This window comes from Gopherus evgoodei, chromosome 4 (genome assembly GCF_007399415.2).
Source record: "Gopherus evgoodei ecotype Sinaloan lineage chromosome 4, rGopEvg1_v1.p, whole genome shotgun sequence".
NCBI lineage: Eukaryota > Metazoa > Chordata > Testudines > Testudinidae > Gopherus > Gopherus evgoodei.
The window spans coordinates 66,584,649-66,606,970 of NC_044325.1; the positions used below are offsets into that span (position 1 = coordinate 66,584,649).

The 22,322-nt window shown below is 42.8% G+C and overlaps 2 protein-coding genes across 7 annotated transcripts in view; one reads left to right on the forward strand and one right to left on the reverse strand.

The window, feature by feature from the left end:
- Positions 1–15,553, forward strand: part of CAPN3 (calpain 3) — a 66,615-nt gene extending 51,062 nt beyond the window's left edge. Inside the window, exons 18-24 of the mRNA XM_030559584.1 lie at positions 236–293; positions 796–860; positions 3,021–3,089; positions 4,989–5,067; positions 7,847–7,963; positions 10,603–10,661; positions 13,456–15,553. Of these exons, the coding sequence (XP_030415444.1) occupies positions 236–293; positions 796–860; positions 3,021–3,089; positions 4,989–5,067; positions 7,847–7,963; positions 10,603–10,661; positions 13,456–13,482 (474 nt within the window). The 3' untranslated portion in view covers positions 13,483–15,553. The remainder of the gene's footprint in view (positions 1–235; positions 294–795; positions 861–3,020; positions 3,090–4,988; positions 5,068–7,846; positions 7,964–10,602; positions 10,662–13,455) is intronic.
- A 743-nt stretch (positions 15,554–16,296) lies between these two features.
- The window catches only part of ZNF106 (zinc finger protein 106), an 83,681-nt gene continuing 77,655 nt past the window's right edge, over positions 16,297–22,322 (reverse strand). For all 6 annotated transcript variants that reach the window (XM_030559580.1, XM_030559577.1, XM_030559578.1 and 3 more), the window contains one exon: positions 16,297–21,169. In XM_030559580.1, coding sequence (XP_030415440.1) covers positions 21,113–21,169 — 57 coding nt within the window. In that variant the 3' untranslated portion in view covers positions 16,297–21,112. The remainder of the gene's footprint in view (positions 21,170–22,322) is intronic.

Here is a 22,322-nt window from a genome sequence, read left to right on the forward strand (position 1 = left end):
TATTATTATTATCATATTATTACCAGTGAAATGGGCAACAGTCCAGCAAAAGATTTGGGCCAGTATCTGTACTGTGTAATTAACTTGGACTTCTTTCTCTGCTGCCAGCATATTGCAGCACCTAAAAATCACCATGAAAAAAACTTAGCATTATTAAGAAAGCCATGCTCTGCAACCCTTTCTGCTCCATACTGAATGTTATAATTTGTGCCATTCTCCACACCTTTCTGTCCAGGACATGGAGATCAGTGCTGACGAACTCAGAAGTGTTCTGAATAGCGTTCTAAAAAAACGTGAGTTTGAGCTTTTTTCTACCTCATCAGTCTTTGAATATTATTGAGCAAGGAACTCTCTAGTTGTGACATTGCCTGGAGTGTCATCTTCACACTGTTGCCCTCTTGATGTCAGTTATGGCTTAAGGTTTAAGAACGTCCTAGTATCACTGTAGTGGGATTCCCAGTTGGGACTCCAGCAGGCTGAACTTGCTCACAGCAGTGTCCTTTCCATTTAGTCTAGGACTGAGTTCTCCCATCACTGCTGTGTTCGTTCAAGGTCTGAAGAAAGTGAGATTCACTCAAAGGACTGTGTAGGGTAATCTAGCCTATGTGAGGTGAAGAAAGTTCACCAGGATTTGGAATAGTAATAGCCCTAAGTACCGCTTAGTTTCTCTGTCACACATTTTTTTGAAGGTGCCAGAGGTAGATTTAGGGTTTGTACTTTGAATGGAGTCACGTCAGATAGGAGGAGATACTTGCTGACTTGTACAGTTTCTTCATTTGGGATTATTTCTTTCAGACAAAGACCTGAAGACAGAAGGGTTTGCGCTGGAGTCCTGCCGCAGCATGATTGCCTTAATGGACGTATCCTTCTCAGATCATAAATGATTATTTGACATACGCGGTTTCTTGCACAACTTGCTGTAGAACCACCTGAAATATAGCTTTGTAAATTAGGGAATATAACGGTGCCTTTGTGGGTCACAACTGAGAATACCAAATTCAGGGGAAACTGCTGCAAAAATAGGGCAGATACACTCCCAAACTGGCCATTATTCTCCCTTAAGATATACCAGACCAGCAACAAACGTAAACTTCTTTTTCACCACACTGGCTAACAAGAAGTCAGAAAAGCAGTTTCCTTAGGCATTCCAGGCCTTATATCACCACCAAAAACACTAGACTTAAAGATGAGTGGTTCTTTAAAACCAATTTAATCAAATAAAAGGGTTCTTCTGATCCCAAAGAACCAGCCACATACCCAGGTCAATATATAACTCATATCTGATCCCCAGAATCATCCTGTTGCTAATCCATTAGTATCTAAAGATTAAAGGTTTATTTATGAGAAAGAAAGAAATAAAAAGAAAGGTAGGTGAGTTAAAATTGGTTAAAGGAATCAAATATATACAGTAATTACAAAGTTCTTGATTCAGGCTTGTAGCAGTAATGGAATAAACTTCTGGCTTAAGTCATGTCTCTGGTTGCTTCCAACTCATTGGAAGGTCCCCAGTCCCTTGGTTAGAATGCTCTCATCAGTATAAGTCCATGGTCCAAAGGCTTGAGCAGGAAAGAGGCAAAAATGGAGAGGTTTCCAGTGCTTTTTATAGCTTCTGCCATGTGGACGGAAATTCATTGTTTCAAATAAAGCCCTCAGCACAGTTAATGAAAAATTACAGGTATCAAGATGGAGTTTGGAGTCACATGGGCAAATCACATGTCCCTGCATAATTTCACTTATTCATAGCAGGAAAGTCCATTACCTGCAGATAAGCATCTCCCATTGTGAGTTAAGTGTTCCTTGAGGAGCACTTAATTTGAATATTCCCTTCAACATGTACAGGCTAAATGCGTTGTGGGCATTACCCCAGGAGCAAACATATTTGAAATACAAGTATAAAGCCAATGCTCATAACTTCAAATACAAAAATGATACATGCACACAAATAGCATAGTTATATTCAGCAATCATAACCTTTCCATAGACACCTTACTTGACAACCTTTGTAGATTTGTTGCAATTATATAATAGTGGTAGCACAATGATCTACATGGTCATATTTTATCAGATAATGTGCCAGGGAAGAAGAACAATACTTTGCATTCTGTACATTCCTATTTCCTGACAGTGGCCAGTACCACATGCTTCATTTGAAAGCATAAGAATCACCAGAGTGGACAATTATGGAACAACCAGCTCATTGCAGATGTTTCTTCCTAACCTGGCAATTAGTTAGCTTTTTGTCCTGAAACATAAAGATTAGATCTTTTCTTTAAAAATCATATCTAATATAGCTATAGTTTATCTAGCAAAATTTCCCTATTTCTCTGTTACCCTTAATTTGTAATATGTTAAGTACATCTTACTGTGTACTTTTTATATACAAATATTTTAATAATCTCAGAGCATGCACTATAATATACTGTAGTACAAGATGGTACATTTCATTTTATGTAGAAAAACTGTATAATATGTTGTATTTGATATATGATGTGTGATCAAGTAATTAAAGAAAATTGTTATGCACATACATAAGAGGACAGTGAAATTTGCAAATGCAACCTGAGTGCATAACTATGCAGCCTTAATAGAATGTTGTATAGGATTTCTTAGGTTGTTTTGGTGGATTTTTTAAGAGAGATGGAAAATATAAAACAGAAGGAGCTTTATTCTTCAGGATGAAACTTAGCTGGCAAGTTAAATTGGCAACTTCATGTATAAATTTCCACATTTGAAACTATTTGAAAAGACATCACTAGAACACCTCAATCCTACATGCTTTAAAAGATCTCTAGATCCAAATGCAGGAGCTTTGTACCTAGTGACAACATTTTATGAACATGGAATTAAATGCAATTCAGAATTAACAAAAGGGTTCATAAAGTACTCTTCAGTACTATTCACCCACCTCTAATAATAAGGGAAATCCTGAATAGGATTTATATCCTCTTGAAGTGGACTCTGACTGGAGGTTTGCTAACTTTTCCTTAAAACATTTTTTTTGCCTAACTCTCACATCACAGACAGACGGTTCAGGGAAAATAAACTTCGAGGAGTTTCGACACCTCTGGGATAAGCTGAAAAGCTGGCAGGTATTGTTGAGAACTTCTTATGTTTTTCTTATGCTGTACTTCTTCCACAGAGGCAATGTTCACATAACTATTCCACCAAAACAGTTCTCTTTCTGAAGCCCGCAAAGCATGTACTCACAGTATAATGCAGTGGTTCTCAACCTTTCTGGACTATTGTACCCCTTTCAGGAGTATGATTTCTCTTGCATGTCCCAAGTTTCACCTCATTTAAAAAACTATTTGATTACAAAATCAGACAAAAATAGACAGCACACTTACTGAAAAAATTGCTGTGTTTCCAATTTTTATCATATAATTATAAAATACATTGATTGGAATATAAATATTTTACTTATATTTCCATGTATAGTGTACAGAGCAGTATAAACAAGTAATTGTCTGTATGAAATTTTAGTTTGTGCTGGCTTGGCTAGTGCTTTTTATGTAGTCTGTTGTAAAACTAGGCGAATATTTAGATGAGTTGATGTACCCCCTGGAAGACCAGTGTGTACCCCAGGGTTACACGTACCCCTGGTTGAGAATCATTGGTATAATAAACAAAAGTGCAATACCAGTCATTAAAAAGAAACTGGCCAGCCCCAACACTGTATACAATCTGACAAAGCAAAGAACACAAAGAAATCAAATGGTCCCAAAGACTACCCAACCCATAAATTAAAGGGATTTTTCCCAAATACAGAATGACTGTGTATGAGGTAGGGAGGGAGAAGAAAAGAGGAGAAAAGCCAGGGTTACACCTCAAAAGTATCTTAGATAGGACAACCAAGAGAGATGGATCTTTAATTATAATTAAGGCTAAGATTTAGTCATGTGTATTTTTAGTAAAAGTTATGGAAAGGTCACAGGCAATAAACAAAAATTCACATTCTGTGATGTGTCCATGACTTGTACTATGAATACACCTGATTAAATTTTAGGTGCTCAGGGGAAGGAGGGTGGCCTGGGGCCAGGTGTCTGGGGCTGCTTGAGCAGCAGCAGGTGTGGCTGGACCCAGGGCCATCCGAGCAGCAGCTGGTGCGGCTGGCCTCGGGCCCATCCCAGCTGCTTGGGTGGCCCTGGGGTCAGCTGCACTGGCAGCTGCAGAAATCACGGAAGTCCTGGAAAGTCACAAAATCTGTGACCTCCGTGACAGACTTGCAGCCTTAATTATAATTAAGGCTACAATTTTGTCATGGAAGTCCCAGAATCCATGACTTCCAGGGTCCTCCATAATATTTTCTGCTTCAGCCCCAGGGCCGTGAGGCTGGAACCATCAGTCAGCAGGGGGCTCTGCATTTTAATTTAATTTTAAATGAAGCTTCTTAAACATTTAAAAACCTTATTTACTTTACATACAACAATAGTTCAGTTATATTATAGACTTATAGAAAGAGACCTTCTAAAAACATTAAAATGCACCTGAAAACTTAAATAAGAGTGATTAAATGATGACTCAGCACACCACTTCTGAAAGGTTGCCAACCCCTGATATAGAGAAAGGGTCTATTAGTCAGGACACTGGGATTATTTCCAACTTTTTTCAGTAAAGGGCCCTGGATCTTCAATTTCTAACTGGGCAGCCAACAGACATAAGAAAGAAGGCAGTTAGTACAACGTCTCATCAGGGCAATAGCCTCTACAGTAATGCAGCACCCCTTACAACTGCACTGCAGTGTCACCATTCTTTACATGCCCTTGCCTCAATGTGTGTGGGAGGAAACACACAACTTTCACAGTCATTATTTTTCAACTAACCACCACTCTACTCTGCATGGAACTCTTCTAGCCTTTGAAGCCTAGATACCAGAGTGCTAGGGTGGAAATCATAGCCCCGCTCAGAGGCCAGCCGTCCCCAATCAGCATTGTTTTTCTACAAAATGACCAAACTTTATTCCTGATATTTATTTTTTTCTTTTCCAGAAAATTTTCAAACATTATGACACAGATCATTCTGGCACCATTAACAGTTACGAGATGCGTAATGCAGTCAAAGATGCAGGTATTGCGCAGTACTCAATGCCAGGGATTCATCTGAATCCACTCTCTTGCTCTCCCCTTGTTCCTACCCTTCCTGTACCCATGTAGTAAAAATAAGAAGTACAGTGCAACCTTTAAAGGAATACGCCCTAGAAAAACCTGGATGCTGAGCTGTTGCCCTGGACAAATTTTCACATGTCCAAGCTGCAAGGAACACACTTTGGGTTTTGAAGACTGAATCTTCTATTCAGCCAGTTCTACGTACACAATATTTTGCCTGTGCACCCTCTATCAAGGATCTCAGGGAGCTTTACAAGCCTTACTTAATTGCCTGGCACAGCTACCAAGCTTTGTGCAGCTCCATGTGTGACATTTCTCAAGAGTGGGAAGTCACCTATTTCCCCCAGGGTTCCCGCCAATTAGTGGCCGCTGGGGTGACGGAGGCAGGGACCTGTTCCCAACACACCTCACAAGCATGGGAAGGGAGGAGGCAAGGAGCAGCAGTGGGCATTACTGAGCCAGTAGGGGAACATTCCTGGACCATTGACACAGCAAACCTGGAGTAGCTTGGGAGGGTTGTTGTGGGTGGAATCTGGGGCAGCCTCCCTTATTCAGCCCTCCCCGTTCCTACCTCATTTTGTCCACTTTATCCCCTGCCCCCATATTCTGTCCCCTCTTATTCCCTACCCTGCCCCCCTCCTCCCTTCATCTGCCTACCTGCTCCTGCTGATATTGCTGCCACAGCCCCTTGCGCCTCCTCTGAGTCTGGGCCTGGGCCTGGGGACTCCCTCCTGGCTGACCAGATACAGACAGGCAAGAGAGGTCACCTGGCTGCTTGTAGCCACAGTGGCCCCTGGTGACCAGGAGGAACTATAGTAGCTCTTTGCCTACAGCTTGCTCCCAGCCCAGCTGAGCACAGGGAATGCCTGCTGAGCTGCAGACAGGTGGCACAAGGGTTGCCAGTTTTAGTTGGATGTATTCCTGGAGGTTTCATCAAGTGATATCTTTAATTAAAGATCAATCTTTAATACCTGGAGACCACAGGACAATCCTGGAGGGTTGGCAACCCTAGGTGGGACAGGGTGACAAGATGCATGACACTGGGTAGTCCTACCCCTGTGAGGTAGGGAAGAGTTACTGGGGAGCTCAGCATCTCCCACCTGCTTTATATCAAGGGAGGAGATGGTTTGCTCTTTAGCCTTCCATTGCTTGTATCAGTGCTGTCCAGCCTTAATAAATGAAGCCTGGCCACTCTCATAACCCTCATCCAGTCAGTGTGGTATTCTGTCCCTCTCAGCGGGGGCTGGGTCACTTAAAGGTTGATGTGCTGGTTGCAGGCTAAGTTCCCTCTAAGCTGCGTGGCTGCACAGCAGGCTTTCAAGGGCCATGTAGGGGCCTGGACTGGAGATGAGAGAGGTAGAGGTATGCAGGGCTGCGGCAGGGAGAGGCGCCTCTCCCCTGGCCCGAGCCCCAGGGCTGCCATGGTGAGAGAGGTCTGGGGGCAGTTCTCTCTCCCTGCCACAGCCCCCAGGGCAGCCTGCACCCCAAATCCCTCATCCCCAGTCCCACCCCAGAGCCTGCACCCCTAGCTGGAGCCCCCTGCACTCCAACTCTGTGCCCCAGCCCTGAGCCCACTCCAAACCCCTTGGCCCTACCCCTGCCACACATCACCTCCGTATTGGTGAACATAACAAAATTCATTCAGCAAATGAACTGTCCTTGCCCACCCCCAATGTAATTAAACATGCAACATAATTAAATAGAAGTCACCCTGCAGACCAGGTGGCTGCTTTATCTCTCCCAAACTCATTAGCATACCTGCTTCTAGAGAGACTATACAGGCCTGACAAATTCCATTACCAGTGACTGCTGCTAAGGGAGGGAGAGTATTTCATCATTCAGAAACTCATGAACCTTGTTATGAATCTTAATGTGAAGACGTTGGTAAATTATCTACATCAACATTTTGTGCAGTGCTCAGGCAGCTGAATTTCGGTTTTGGCAAAACCTCAATCATCAAATTTTGGTTTTACAAAGACAAATAAAAAAACTACACCTGGGTTTTGCTTTACATGCTGCAGGAATATGGTACATTTTACAGGTTTCTCATTCTTGCTAGTAAAAGTACTAGCCTAAAACTTTCTTTAAATAATTCTTGCCTGACTTCTTAAACTAAGAGAGGAATAAAATGTAAAATAAACTGTAAACCCATGCTTAATATTGAAACCCCACATATTCTGTATGAATATGCATTTAGCCAGCCCCCCCAGCAATGCCCAAATTCATGTAAACACCTCTAATAAGCCAATCTGCAGTGCCGGTTGACTAACTGCACATTCCTATACAGTATGTAGATGGGTAATATTGAGGCTGGGGGTTGTATGTTTTAGTCATTTATTTTTTGCCACTGTACAGTTTTATTGTTGTAACATTTACTTTCCTCACTGATCTCTATCTGAATTTTTGTTACTCCATCTCCTTATTTCATCAGCTCTAAATTAGATTTTAAACTCTTTGGGACAAGGACCTTCTCTTCACAGTGATAAGGAGGGGTAATGAGCACATTTTTGGCCACTTGAAAACAGCAATTTCAAAACATTGTTCCCTTTAAAGAGATCAACCTGACACAATAAAACTTCTTGCATTTTAATTTTTCTGGGTCATTCAGCTTGGACCTTTGTTGATATGGTTAGGCCCAGAAACTGATGACTCCATACAAAACTTTTTCTCAGTGTCAGTCTGGTACCAGAACCATGCCAAGAGCTGAAGCACAGCTATCTTCTGTTTCTCCTCCTTCTCAGGATTCTGCCTGAACAAGCAGCTCTATGACATCATTACAATGCGCTATGCTGACAAAAACATGAACATTGACTTTGACAGCTTTATCTGCTGCTTTGTGCGACTGGAAGGAATGTTCAGTAAGTGCCTGTCCAATTTTTACTGTCCTTCTTGTGCTATTCCTCTCTCACACAGGAGCACATGGGCCATCCCAAGCAAAAATTACTCTAAAGCTCTACTGAAAGCTTAATATCAGTGACCATTATGAAAATTGGCTGATTTCAACAATGAATGTCATCTGTTCTGCAGTGCTTCTCTGTTGTTGTAAGCTATGAGTCTTAAGCTCTGTAAGCTCCCTCACAGCAGTGGCTGTTTTATATTCATTAGTAGGGTGACCAGATGACCTGTTTTTAAAGGAACAATTCCATCTTTAAACCCTCCTGCAGGTGTCTTGGCTTTTTCTTAAAAACAGGCAAATTGTCCTGCATTTTCTGCCTCCCTCCTCAACCAGTACTGGTGGGTCCTGCTGCTGGCCAGATCCCTGCTTGCCAGCCACTTGCTCACCAGTGGTGAGTGGGGGGAGGATGTCCAGTGGCTGATGATGGGGGTGGGTATGCAAGGCTGGTGGCAGGGCGAAGCTGCAGTGCATGGGGCTGGCTGCTCCCCGTGCTGGTCCATCAGCGCATGCCCCCCCCCCCCATGTGCCAACTCTCAGCCACCAGAGCCCCGCCCCCCTGCCCTGTTTCTGGCTGGTGCTGGCTGTATGCTGCGGCAGCTGATAACTACAGGCAGGGGTCCAGTTATGTGTCATCTCTGCTGCCCACCCATCATCACTTTACGTATGCCTCCTCTCGCTGTCCTCTCCCTGCTTTGCCCCACGTCCCACTCCCAGCGCTGTGTGAAGAACCAGCCCCCCATCAGAGTGCTCAGCTCATCAGCAGCCTGGTCGGCAGGCTCCTTCCTCCCCTGAGTGCCTCTGGCTGGGCTGGAACCCCAGGAAAGCCCAAGACCCTCTGGCCCAGGGCACTGCCCAGGAGGCACCAAGCCCTGCATGTGCCAATGCCCTGTGCAGTGCGGCACAGGGCATTCTCCAGTCTCCGCCCCTCAGCTAAGCTCTGGAATGTGAGGAGGGAGCAATTTCCAGCCTGTTCCTGCTCTGAACCTGCTGGCATCACAGCAGCCCCCCGGGCAGGGGCTTAGCACCCTCTTTACCCCCATCCCCAACCACCTGGGGTCCTGCCCCCAGGGAGTGTGGGGCTGCTCAGTCCTCTAGGCACTCTCTCCTGCAGAGCCACCTCTCTGTCTGGTTCGCTGAAGCCCCTGCAGTCAGGTTCCCTGAGCCCTGATGCACAATGCATCCTGAGGGCTTAACCCCTTTGTATCTGTACTGTAGCTTGGGGACAGGAGGCAGCTGGGTTAAGTCAGCAGCCAGTAGCAGCAGCCTGGAGGTGTTAGCTGCCGTTTGAGACTGTGTGGGCAGGAAGGGACAAACTGCTTCTAGCCATGAGGGGCAGGAGAGGAGAGGAAGAGTTGAGCTCTTCAAAGACACAGGCCAGGTCCTCCCTTCCTCCTCTCCTCCTCCCCTGTGGTTGGAAGCAGCTCTCCCATCCCTTCCATCTCGCACAATGCCAAAAGGCTGCTGCTGGCCATGTTCTGGTGTGAACCCTGGCAGAAATTGGGGAGGGGGGAAGCGTGTGACTCCATCTACCCCCCCCCCATGTGTTGCCTGTGGAAGATGCAGCACCAGTTACTGGGAGAGGCGGATCTGCCCCAGGACCCCAGCCAGGCATAGAGGGTGGAGAGCACCAGGCAGGGAGGGTCGGGTTGGCTGGTCACCCATCCTCCCACCCCCATGTGAAGAATGGAACATGTGTGTGTCACCTCTTTCCATGTGAACCTTAAAGCCTTAAAGATAAGAAAGTAAATAAAAAGAATCCAACTATGCAGTATTTCTTTTTAATTAGAGTTCAGGCAACGCTGATGTTAATTTGAACATTTGTACTGCATAGTTCTGATTGCTTGCCATGAACTCACTTGAATACGAGTAATTTTACCAGGTGTCTCGTATTAAGCATAGGGAGATATGATCACCCTGTTCATTAGTACTCCAGCAATGTAAAATATCCCATAAATAAAGCTACTATTGAAGGCTATTTGGTAGCTACAACTGGAGTGAAATGCAGCTGCTTAATATCATTAGCCATAGGGAACAGAGTTTTTCAGCATCTTCATTTCTCTTTCTTTCCAGCTGCATATGTTATTTGAGTACATTATTATTGGGTATTTCCTCTCACGCTGTGTGCCACAATAGCATGGTCATCCTTGCTCATAGGTAACTGGCCCTGTATAAATCCAACTACTAAAGGCAGGAGGGCCCTCAACTATGAATTTTGCTTCCCTCACTGCTCTGGCCACTTGTATCTGTTGTGCTACAGTATGTGGTGTGAAGCTGATATATTATCTCAGTGTTTCACTTCAAGGATGTGATTATAGGGTTATATGTGAGGTGGCCATATGTGTTGTTTTAATAATTTCACATATGGGTTCAAGGACTATGTGACATGACAGGCACAGTTTATAAATCCAAAAGAAAATAAGTAACTGTTCCTTGTAAACTACAGGTGAGGAACAACAGAGCAAGGACACTTAACAGCCCAGTAACTATCAGCCTAATTCTATACAACAGATTGGGACTGTAGTTTGGTTTGTTATACACAGGATGAGCTTCACTTTATCCATAGTAATTATATGTAATTTGTATTTATTTGTCTTTCCTTAGGGGCATTCCACGCCTTTGATAAAGATGGAGATGGTATCATTAAACTCAATGTCTTGGAGGTAAATAATTTTACTCAGGTATTTTTCTTGGGTTATGGTCAGGTTAAGCAATTTTGTTCTTACTCTTCATCACCCTTATGCTTAACGAAGGGCTTGGCTACACTCGAAACTCCAAAGCGCTGTCGTAGGAGCGTTCCCGCGGCAGCACTTTGAAGTGGGAGAGAGCTCTCCCAGGGCTGCAGGTACTCCACCTGCCCGTGGGGATTAGCTTACAGAACTGGGAGCCGCGCCCCCAGCGCTGGGGCACTGTTTACACTGGCACTTTGCAGCGCTGTAACTTGCTGTGCTCAGGGGTGTGTTTTTTCACACCCCTGAGTGAGAAAGTTGCAGCGCTGTGAAGTGCCAGTGTAGCCAAGGCCAAAGTCTTGTCAGAGTTAAGCAGATATTACTGTCCAAGTGGTAAGATAAGAGACTCCATAACATCTGCGACAGAGTTTGCTATTGCTATCAATTTTATGTGGAAGATGCTCAGATACATAGTGACATGTGGCAGTATAAAACCGTTAGATCAATAAGCTAAATTAGACAATCAGAATGCAATCCACATCTCTTTCAATTTGTCGTTTAAAGTGCATCCAAGAACTTTAGAAGTTTGCGAAACAAGTTAAAACTAAAAACACCATTTAAAATATTTTGGACAATAATCTCCTACCCCAATGATCCTACCCTAAGGTGGTGCCTCTGCCTAGTTCTCAAATAAGACCTCACCATTATGGCATATGTACTTTTAAAAAGTTCAGCTGACAAGGTCAGTGTTCCATAGTTTAACATGCATCAGCTGTCTGAAATGACTTGTAGAGAAAATAAAAATATATCAAAGGAACAAAGAAGGGCAAGAAAGGTGGCTAAACCTGCACTGTTTATCATGTTACATCCCAGGTGAGGCTTATTGTACTATAGATACAAAGCTCTGATAGATCTTTTTACAGTGTATACCCTGGAATGGAGGCAAAATAAAAGGTTAGACCCTATCAAGGATTTGACTAGATAACAGAAGAAAAAATTTAGCCTTTCACCCTTTAACAGTATGTAAAGTGAAGTCCATGCATTCTTACTCCATGCAAGTTATTTCGGTAAGATTTAAAAAAACAACAAAAAACAGAAGTTGCATCTGCCCTGGGTAAACATGGGGATCCCTTGAGACTTTGCATTAAGAGAAGTGTTTGAGCAAGTAGCATGGGACAAAATTCAGACCATTGCCACTGCCCACAATGCTGCATAACATAATGAGTGTTCCTATTCGGTACCAGGAAGCGGGCAGGAGCAAGCCCGCCCATTGCTAAAGGACCCTCTCCCAGCCTTAGGGGAAGATCTACAAGGTCCAGGAACTCAAATAATTACAAGGGACAACAAAAAATGTAACAGGCAGGGTGAAGGTCAAAGGATCAAACAAAGGGAACCTGAGGGGACACTGAGCAGAGAATCCCAGACAGCGCCCAGTGCTCCTTGAAGGCGTCAAGGGAGCCAGCAGATGCTGCCCAGAGGAATTCTGCCCAGATGCGTGAACAGAGGGAGGACCGGAAATAGGCTCCACAGTAGCAAAGAACCTCCTCAGCCAACATCCTCTCCCTGGTGACGCAGTGCATGGTAGCAGGCGGCTATCCTCCAGCTCTAGGAATGGCTGCATTTCAGTGGCTCCAGCTGTCCTCTATACTGTTTATGAAGTATTCTGGGGTGAAAGCTGCTAGCTACCTATAAATATATCCCATTTACATTACTTCATTTTATAACCCTGTTTTTGATTTAAATTGTGAGGGGAAGGAGGTGGGGGATGCACTCTACTCTTTGGTTTTGGAAGTCACTATTATACCAAGTGCAACTGTAACCTCTCATTCCCAGCCTTGATATCACCATAGAACCACCTAAAATGCATTTGTTTTCATCCCTTTTGGGTTCCTGGGGAGACAGATGGGCCTAGGGGGGCATCAGAAACTGCTATGTAATGAGGGCCTAGCCAAATGGGCCAGATATAAGCACGATTCTCTATGGCATGGGCCTAAATCTAGTCCCACTATTATTTGGAATTAACGTGTTTATGAGCCTTTTAGAAGTGGTTGCTATCAAAGGGCATGTTTGGGGAAAGGAGTCAGGCTCCAAAGAATGTTTTCCTCACCTCAGATTGGCATTTCTGGGAGGGGTGTGTGGGTGTGTGTGAAGAGAAGAACAGCTGGGGAGTTACCAAATCCCTGTCCTCACTGGTAGAAGTTCAGCTGTTATCAGGAATCAAGAAAACTAGTTAACTCCGTTGCCTTCCCATCTGTGCATTTACATCACACAATTCTTGGTGCAGTTCTGTATAAGCAGCTGGCCCTGGGAACAACATATGGGGGAAAAGCAGCCAGTCCCAAAGGAACAGCAGACATGGATGAAAAGTGAAAGGACAGGGGCCACTTCAGCTATGTGTAATGAGGAACTATCTGAACATTATTACATGGCTGGCTCTGGGGGCAGAGTCAGGAGAGGGCCATACCCATGAAAGGACAATTGCTGAGAGTGAATCTTGGTGTGCGAGGAACTAGGCTATAAGTCTTGTGTGGCTGTGAATCACCACCAACCACAAGAGGGATTCTAGAGACCATGCCAAAATCCATAATCATCAAAATTCTTTATTTTAAAATGTGGGGTCTCTCTAAGCAGTTTCATGTTACAGTTCATAGAAACAAGAACTGCCAGTATTAGAAGGATCATCAGTTCTGAGTTTTGTTGTGTGAATGATGCGAATGGCAATGGTCTATTGTTCTCCAGTCATGTTAAAATCACTTCTATTGCTACATAACTTTCACTCTTCTTTCAGTGGCTGCAGCTCACCATGTATGCTTAAATCGACCTGGCCTCCCTCCCCTTGTGCATGAACATTGCTCACAATGCTCAGGATTTCTGTTGGAAGCAACCAGCCTCAGAATATGAAGGACTTCCCAACACAGCTGCTTCCCCTGCCAGGAGCCACTGAGCAAAGAACGATTGTTACCCAAGACAACTTGCACGTTCCAATGCTGAACTCGAGGAAGGCACAATATAAAAATAGATGGCAATACCCTTTAGGAAAGTGACTAGAGCTCACTACCTAAAAACTAGTCTATTAATGCCTCGCTGGCATTTTACTTTTGCAACAAATGTTTAACTTACTGATGACAAAACGTAAGCATTTTTGACATGTTAAGGTTAGCATTAGTCACTCCCTACACAACGCACATGCCTTTCCAGTACAATGCTGGCATATGGAAAATATTTTCCCTACCTCTCCATGGCTAGTAATTCCAAGTCAACTGTTAGTCCTTATGCAGGACTAGGTCTGTATCTGAACTGTGACTGATAGGTACCACTGCCATCTTCTCACTCTTCAGTTCCTCTATTCTAATTCTGGTTTCAGTATTGCTAGTACTGCTTCTTCACAACAGTGTACTCAACCATAAATCACACTGATCCTGTGTGTCTTCATGTGATGAACCATCTAGTATTTTTCCTATAATGGCTCAGTGGGGCAGTGTTGATTTTGTACAAGAACATAAGTGATTAAGACATTATGGATATGTCTACACTGCAACAGAAGGTGAATAAATAAATGTGTTCTTAACCCGGATTATCTACATGGGTTAAAATGGCAGTGAAGACACTGCAGTGTGGCTTTTAACTGGAGTTAGCAGCTCCAGTTCAAGCCAGTAGGGGCAGCCTGGGTCTGACCTCCAGCTGCTAACCTGAGTTAAAAGGTGCATTGCTGTGTCTTCATTGCTATTTTAACCCCTGTAGATAATCCAGGTTAAGAACACATTTCCCCCCACTCCCTTTATTTTTTTTTAAATTTAGATGTACTTTGTGTACTGACAAGGGCTTGCTGCCTGTTGAAAACAAGACAAATGAGGCACCAACAAAATATGGAGTTAAACTCCCCTCCATTTTAAATGGGAACTGTGAGACTAACTCCCTTAGTCGCTTTGGAAAATCTGACCTGTAAATACCTTGATATTTGGATACTAAGCTGCCTTATGACTATCTAGAAGAGAGACACCCTTCTATACTAAACAAACAAGTGATCACTTCCTGTTATATTATACATTGCCCCATTGTGTACCATTGTATTATTTTAAACCCTTCAACAGACTATCAGTGGAACTGAATCCAATAACTAATTGCAAGTTTGCCTAGCTCCCGTCTCACATGAAAACTGCATCCTTCAGCTTTTAAGCTTACAAAACTGCACTTTAATACAAGCAACTTCTGGTCTTTTAGTCTCAACTTCGTTTTTACAAACGTCACTCTATGAATGTAAGTTTTATCTGACATACTAGTATTAATCTAGAACAACTCTACTGTATCAACTGTTTGCTCCTCATACCAGCCTAGATTGTTAGCTTTGGATCTGTACTACAGTTTATAAACCAGCCTTAGTTTCAGCACTGATTTGTTAGGTGGAAAGGAGCTTCCATGATTTGAAGCTCTTTTTAAAAGGGCAATTTGTCAATTACTGAGCATCAACTTACCCTGTTGTCTTGAGCTGTCCCCTCTCCCCCACACTTGCATTGGCTTGTGGGTTTAAGTTAAGCAGAGAGAAAAGCAAGCTTATCAGAAACCTCAAACTCCTTTCTCCAAAGAGGCCAAAACATTAGGATTATCTATGTGCCAAGCTACTACTGGAATCAACGAAGTGGGAAGCTTCTGTGATTGACAGCATGCCCAAGATGGAGATTTAAAAAGAGAAACTACTACTTTGCAAAACCCACTTTTACCGTTTGTTCTGGGATATCTTGGAAGGTGACTCCAAGGCCATTTGTAAATTAAGAGGTTCCTAGGCACCTTCACTGAATGTGACTATTTTGGGAAAAAAGAATTTAGTGCAATTCAGATATAATAGTTCTACTTATGCAATCTAATAAATATTTGTGCTTGTGGTTTGATTCGTTGTCATTTGTGCAGGAATGAAGAGGCAAAATGAAAGACTGGAAAGTGCTTAATTATGCTGTACATGGGATGCTTTGAGGCTACTTATATGGCAAAGGTGTTGGGTTTTTATATTGATTTCCCTCTAACTTAAAGGCATCTGTAAATTAACCCTTTAAAATCAACATATAGTCTCCAGAACATACAGATGGAGCAAATACAGAGAAAAACAAATTCTAAAGACATTAGGCTTTGTCATGACTACAGTCTCTTTGTTTATGTGGTGTGGTATCAGTATTCATGGACAAATCATGCTCTCTTGGATACAGCAGAACAGAGCCACCAGAACATTTTAATACAATTAGCCCAAAAATTTGGTGTGCATTCACCCATAGCAGAGGTTCTGAGGGAAGAAATTAAAAAAAAAAAAAAGTTTGTTGGTCTTTATGTTCAAAATGCTGTAAGAATGTTTACTAATCCTCACCATCCACGAGGTACTTAAATATTAGAGAGAGGTTAAGTAACTTGCCTAAGGTGACATGGCAACTCTAGCAAGGCAGGCCAGAACACAAGGGTCTCTCTATTCCAGTCCAGTGGTAAATCCACAGTCTTTACTTCCCAATTGGAAGCACACATGAATGTTACACGTTCTGGTCATTCCATATAAAAGCTATCACAGCTGATAGATTAAATCATTCTAAATTATTAAGTGAAGGAATTAATTCCATTCAGAATGAATTAAGCTGACAGACAGAACATCTTAGTATAAAGAACTTTTATTTTTTCCTTTTTTTTTGTTTTGCTTTATAAAGTTCCATTAATATGTTCACAGCTTTGCACCAAAATTAAAGAGGAAAGGCCAAGTCATTCTGTGCACGATTCACACAGCTTTACTTAGGAAATACTAAAAAGCCACATTGTTTTATCCCACTTTCATTCCTCCAAAGACTAGGTTTAACATTTGTAACAAAATGAAGTTGGAGAAGCTGGCAGGTACATATTAAAAAAAACAAAAAAAACATGTTACCTACACAGTTTGCTCTTTATTTTTACTAATAAATAGTTTACAAACAATAATTGAAACCATTTCAATAATCTTGCTTGCATATTCTACAATTTGGGACTACTTAGACTATGTCCAGGCAGTAGTACCATACATACCTGAAAACATCTTAAATTTCATCTTGTATTTGTGTTTAGTCACAAAAGGGAAGTCATCCTGTCATGATCACAGATTTATCCACAAGAATCCAATGTTTGCTAGAACTTGATTTGCATTTATATGTTTTGTTGTTTTTCTTTGTTTATTTTGATCCAGCAGTGTTGCAGTGTGAAGGTCTGCAAATATGCACAGAAAATCTTACACGTGTGCTGTTTAGCAACAGGCTTTGACAACAAATTCCATTTATCATCTTATATTTTGACCACGCATTTTTGAAGTCTGCATTCTAAACACTTGCCACAAGAAGGCAAACAGAAGCTGGGGTATTTAATGCATTTTTGTATCAATGAATTGAAAAGGTTTTCTTTTGCCATGGGTGGAAAAATCCCCCATCTACCTAAAAAATGGCCCTTACTGACCACAGCTCAGTAATTAAGGAGTCTTGGGGGGGGGGGGGGAGTGAGAAACACTAAACCATCATCAACTAGCTACCATTTCTTCCATTAAAGCCCTGCAATTGGGAGGGAAAAAGATGACTGAAAAGCAATAACATTGATAATGTATCTACTAATTGGATTGCTGTTTTCTGAGAACAAATAAGTTGTAATTTGGGATATAGCTAGAAGATGACACAAAACTTTTTAGAGCTACTCCATTTATTCCTTCCTCCTTGTGATTGGAGGTGGAGTAGGCGAACATCATGTGGAATTCCCAGATTCTTCTTAAAAAAAAATTTACAGTGGAAAGGTTTCCTGAAGATTATCTTCTGTGATACATAACGTATTTCCTATGATACCACAACACGATCATGTTCTCATCACTTACACCCACTAAACATGGTCATGGCATAAGCGAAATATCAGTATTGTTTTGGGGGGGGGGGTGGCAGCAGCAGGGGGGAGTGGTGCCATGCACTCCAACAAGACCTTTATATTTTAGCTATACACCATCCTTAGACAATATGTAAGAAAAAAAATAAAAATAAAAGCCCCACTTTCCTCTATTTACTTTATTTTTAACTCTTTCATTTCAAGAAAAGCCAAATAAATAGTCTTGAACACTGCTTCCGAAGTGTAGTATTGCTTTCCTAGAGACATCTATTCTTTCAACAAATATTCCCCTTTCCCAAGACAATTTCTAGTTCTTCTTCAAGTGGAGGGATGCCAGATGTCAGACTCCTGTGTGGGTTCAGGGATGGGGGACCAAATTTGCCTAATAAACCCAGATTTTAAATTTAAAGACCTAATGAAAAATTAATTTATCAACCACTGTCCCTACAATTTTCTTAGTGCCTGGAAAAACTAAGTGGTCATTAATTAAATCCACCCAGATTTCCAGTTGAACAGGTAAGAAAGTGGATAATACAGATGGGCCAAAAACTGAACCCCATATCCAAATGCCCCTCAACTTTGGGGAAGTTCAGATCTTCATGACAGCTTTGTGGCTTAGGACTCTCTCATGGAAATTTGCTGCGATGCAGCAAAATGGTGTAACCTTTTTCTCTGAACCCCAACAGTAACTACAGACAATTTATGAATATGCTGCTAAAACTTTTTTAAAACTCATCCACCTACATAATTTTCCCTGACCACCACTAATTCTTATATTTAATCAACATCTGTTTCTTTGTAAGCTACCAAACACAGGTACCCAGGTGGGAATCACAGTTAGTTCTCTCCTTCTGGCATAACAGAAGGCTACATTTCATCAATTCCAACTACACTGGGAGGATAGTTTAAAAGTTAACCAAAGAAAAGATTTCAGATGTCTTGAAATGAACTAAAAAGAGTTGGAAATCTTTGTTTGCTCTCATCTAACTAAATAAAAACAAGAACAAAAAATCTCCACAATCCCCACCCCAACACACCATTATAGTCAGGAACACAAATGAAAAGTGTGAGAACGGCATACCTTGCAATACTTAATATAGTGAAAAGAACATTCACACATTCTTGCAAACAGTCATGGACAGTCTCCCAACATATTAAAGAAATGGGGAAACAGTGCAAAGTACCACAAGGAAAAAGTAACAAAATGCACACGCACACCAGTCCTCAGAATGCACTCCACAAGCTTGTCCTTAATACACGTGACTCTGTACCTTCACTTCAAATCACATTCTGCTAAGAATATCCTAAAAAATTCACAGTTTCTTCCACACCTTTGCATGCCACTTTGCTATTGTGGGAAAGCTCCTGAATGTCAGCGGTTTAGGTGGTGTTTTGTAAGCCTTCCACAGCCTTCTGTTTTAAGACTGAGTTGCCAAAAAATCCACCATGCACACACAAAAATTACACTGCTTAGCGAGCTCCTTGAATTAGACTGGCACTTAAAGTACTCCACCCTTAGGCCACAGCAAAAACATCAAGGCTCCCCGTGCAATTCTCTGCTTTTCTTTGGAGAAGTCTTCACAAAAGAAAAACTTATCAATATATTAGGAACCTATTTCTTTAAAAGTCTTTCAACCACAAGGACTCCTACAGCTCAGGAAATAAGGTGGGCACTTTATTCCATTGCTAAAGTTAAAGAGATACAAGAAAAATACTGATTTTGTGTAACTACAGAGATTTTTCATCCCTCTTTCAGCCAACATAAAAGGATGACCTTCAGAGACTCTTTGATTTAGTAGCAGGGCAGAGTATGTGGCGAGCTTTCCTCAATCACTTCGGTGAACAAAAAGGTTTCTCCATTACCAAAAAGCAAGACTATAACATTACATTAATCTGCATTAGGAATATTTAAGCCTTGACCTCGGTAACTGAAGAGACACCAGATGAAACTCACAGCATATTCAACCTCTTCAGCAGCTTCTGGACTTGCCTATGAAAAAAGCAGTTTCTACCACTAGGTTTCTTTTTGCCTTCTTTGCACATCTAGTGAGAACTCTTACTTTCCTGTACTGAGCTGATATTATTAAAAGGGAGGGAAGATCACCCTTTGCTACCTTCACTTAGTCTCATGACCTAGAAGGTGTGTGGGGAAGGGGGAAAGGATGGAGGTGGGGAGGGACCAATCCCACAAACAGCCTTTTCTATTTTGCAGTTCCTGCTGAACAAATGAGATTTCAGTCCCCCTCAGGATAAGGAGCAAATCAGACCACTACAAACAAGCATGGCCTTCCTTTTATGGCAGTTTGCGGTATCTTAAAAGCATTCCTAGAATGAAGTCCTCTACAGATGATATGCAATTTGTACCCTCAGCTTCTGCTTGAGATCCCTGGACTCTAAAATCCTGCTCCACATCCAGCAGCTCTCTGTTGCACACTTCCATGATAAACTCGAGTGATTACAAAGCTGATACAAATAACGTCAGTTTATACTGGAAACTGAGCAACACCAAAATGGCTGTGTTCAGACATGTGGTGCTTGTGCATCTGCTCAGTAAACTGACCTTCCATAAAGGGATAGGATTGCATTGCCAGTCAACAAAATTGTATGCGATCTCAACTAAAATAAGTTATGAAATCTGCCAAAATAAACTACCAGAAATCCGGAATCCAGCTCTGGTGTTGTATCAAGACAGCAGTGGTTGTCAAAATGCAAAATACAAAGCTGGCATTACTCTCTGTACTGTCTGCCACTAAGGTCCCTAGTCTTTTAATTTGTTAGAGATCACTGAGTGGGTTTGAAGGAAGAAGTCAGGCTGCTTTGCGGCTGCAACACCTCTCAAAAAAGTGTCTGCCCTCATCACAAAATCTCCTTAGAGAATGTAATGTGCAGGACAATGAAATCCAGTCAGGTCACTGCGCATTTTACCAATCAGAGCAACCTTTAAACAAAGAATAATCAAAAGGTCAAAGCATAAATTGCAGTTAACATTAAAAAAAGGAATCACCTCATTCCAGTTTCCCATTAAAATACTATGTAGTTTTATGAGGACAGCCAACATTTGTAATGGAAGTTCAGAGCTAACTCTCCGTGGAATTTGTGTCTTTCTAGTTAGAAATATTTTATTAAAATTGGCTAAAAAATGAAAGTTTGTGTGGGATTTGCATACAACATGAAACAGCTGAACACTACTCGCCTTGGTTAGATCCTTGCACATTTGAAGGTGAGTCATTGAATCCTGGCACCTAGTTTTATCTCAGTCAGAATACCCCTCTGAATGCCTGATCTTAGATGCACAAAATGCACTTCTTCAAATGGGCAGACAAGAGCAGATGCTCATAGTGTCTTCTGATGAATAAAAACTGGACAAAAAACTGAACACAGTTTGGTCTGAAAGTTAATGGCCGCTCCCATTTCTACAGAGTTGCATGTGACATGCAGTCTCTGTAGCACGGCAGTTAGGCCCCACTCCCTTTTTCCACTCCAAGGAGGAAAAGGAGGAGGAAAGAGGACGGGACAAGAGGTGAATGATGTATGGAATCGTTCTGATGTATAAAATTACTTCCCAATATGGGAGGTGAAAAGCTTCATGAGTCGATTCTGCTGTCATCTGTGGCATGTCTTTCAATGTGTCCTGCAGCATCCTGGAGGGAGAGGAACAGAGAACAAGTCATTAAAGAATGAGTGCAAAGGGTTCTAGAAGCCACAGTGCACAGCAATCTGAACACATTAAGAAATCAGTGGCTTGCAGAAGATATTAACACCCGGCAATCTATATCAAGGTGCCTAACAAGCAAGACATGAACTATGGTAGAACAGCATTATAAAACCTATGCTAAAAGCTTCTGAGGGGGGGTGTTTATAGAAAATTAAACTAGCATGGTTCTCAGATAATCCTTGTTCATACTATTTCGGGGGAAATTAATAGAATGCTGCTAGCAACTGCTAATTTAAACATAATTGTAATCATCCCAATTCTGATGATAGTTGCCAAGGGGAATGGAAGTGTCTAGTGCAGGGGTGGGCAAATTTTTTGGGCTGAGGCCACATCTGGGTGGGGAAATTATATGCAGGGCCGGAGCAGGGGGTTGGGGTGCAGGAGGGAGTGCGGGGTGTGGGAGGGGATGTGGTGTGCAGGAATAGGCTCAAGGCAAGGGATTGGGGCAGAAGAGGAGTGTGGGGTGTATAAGGGGGCTCAGGGAAGGGGATTGGGGTGCAGGAGGGATGCGAGGTGCAGGCAGGGGGCTTACAGCAGGGAGTTGGGGGGCGAGGTGCAGGCAGGGTTTGGGCTCTGGCCCGGTGCCACTTACCTAAAGCAGCTCCAGGTTGGCAGCAGCATGCACCAGGGCCAGGGCAGGCTCCCTGCATGCCAATCCTGGCCCCATGCTGCGCCAGGAAGCGCTGTGGCCCCAGGGGGGAGGGGGAGAGAGGGGGAAGGCTCCGCATGTGCTGCCCTTGCCGTGCCTCCAGATACCTCACCTGAAGCTTCCATTGGGGCGGTGCCTGGAGGCAAGGGCAACACATGGAGCCCTCTGCTCCCCCCCCCCACACCCAGCGGCCACAGGGGAGTAGTGCTGGCCACTTCTGACTGCAGTGCGTAGCCCATGGGCCAGATCCAAAGCCCTGAGGGCCAGCATCAGGCCCATGGGCCGTAGTTTGCCCACCCCTGGTCTACTGATATACTGTAGGGATCGGCTTTGTCTTATTTATCATCTTCCCTGGGATGCTATATTGAGAGAGGTGGTCACTTGCTAGGCACTGTATAAATATAACTCAGGGGGGGATTCTGTGCAAAAA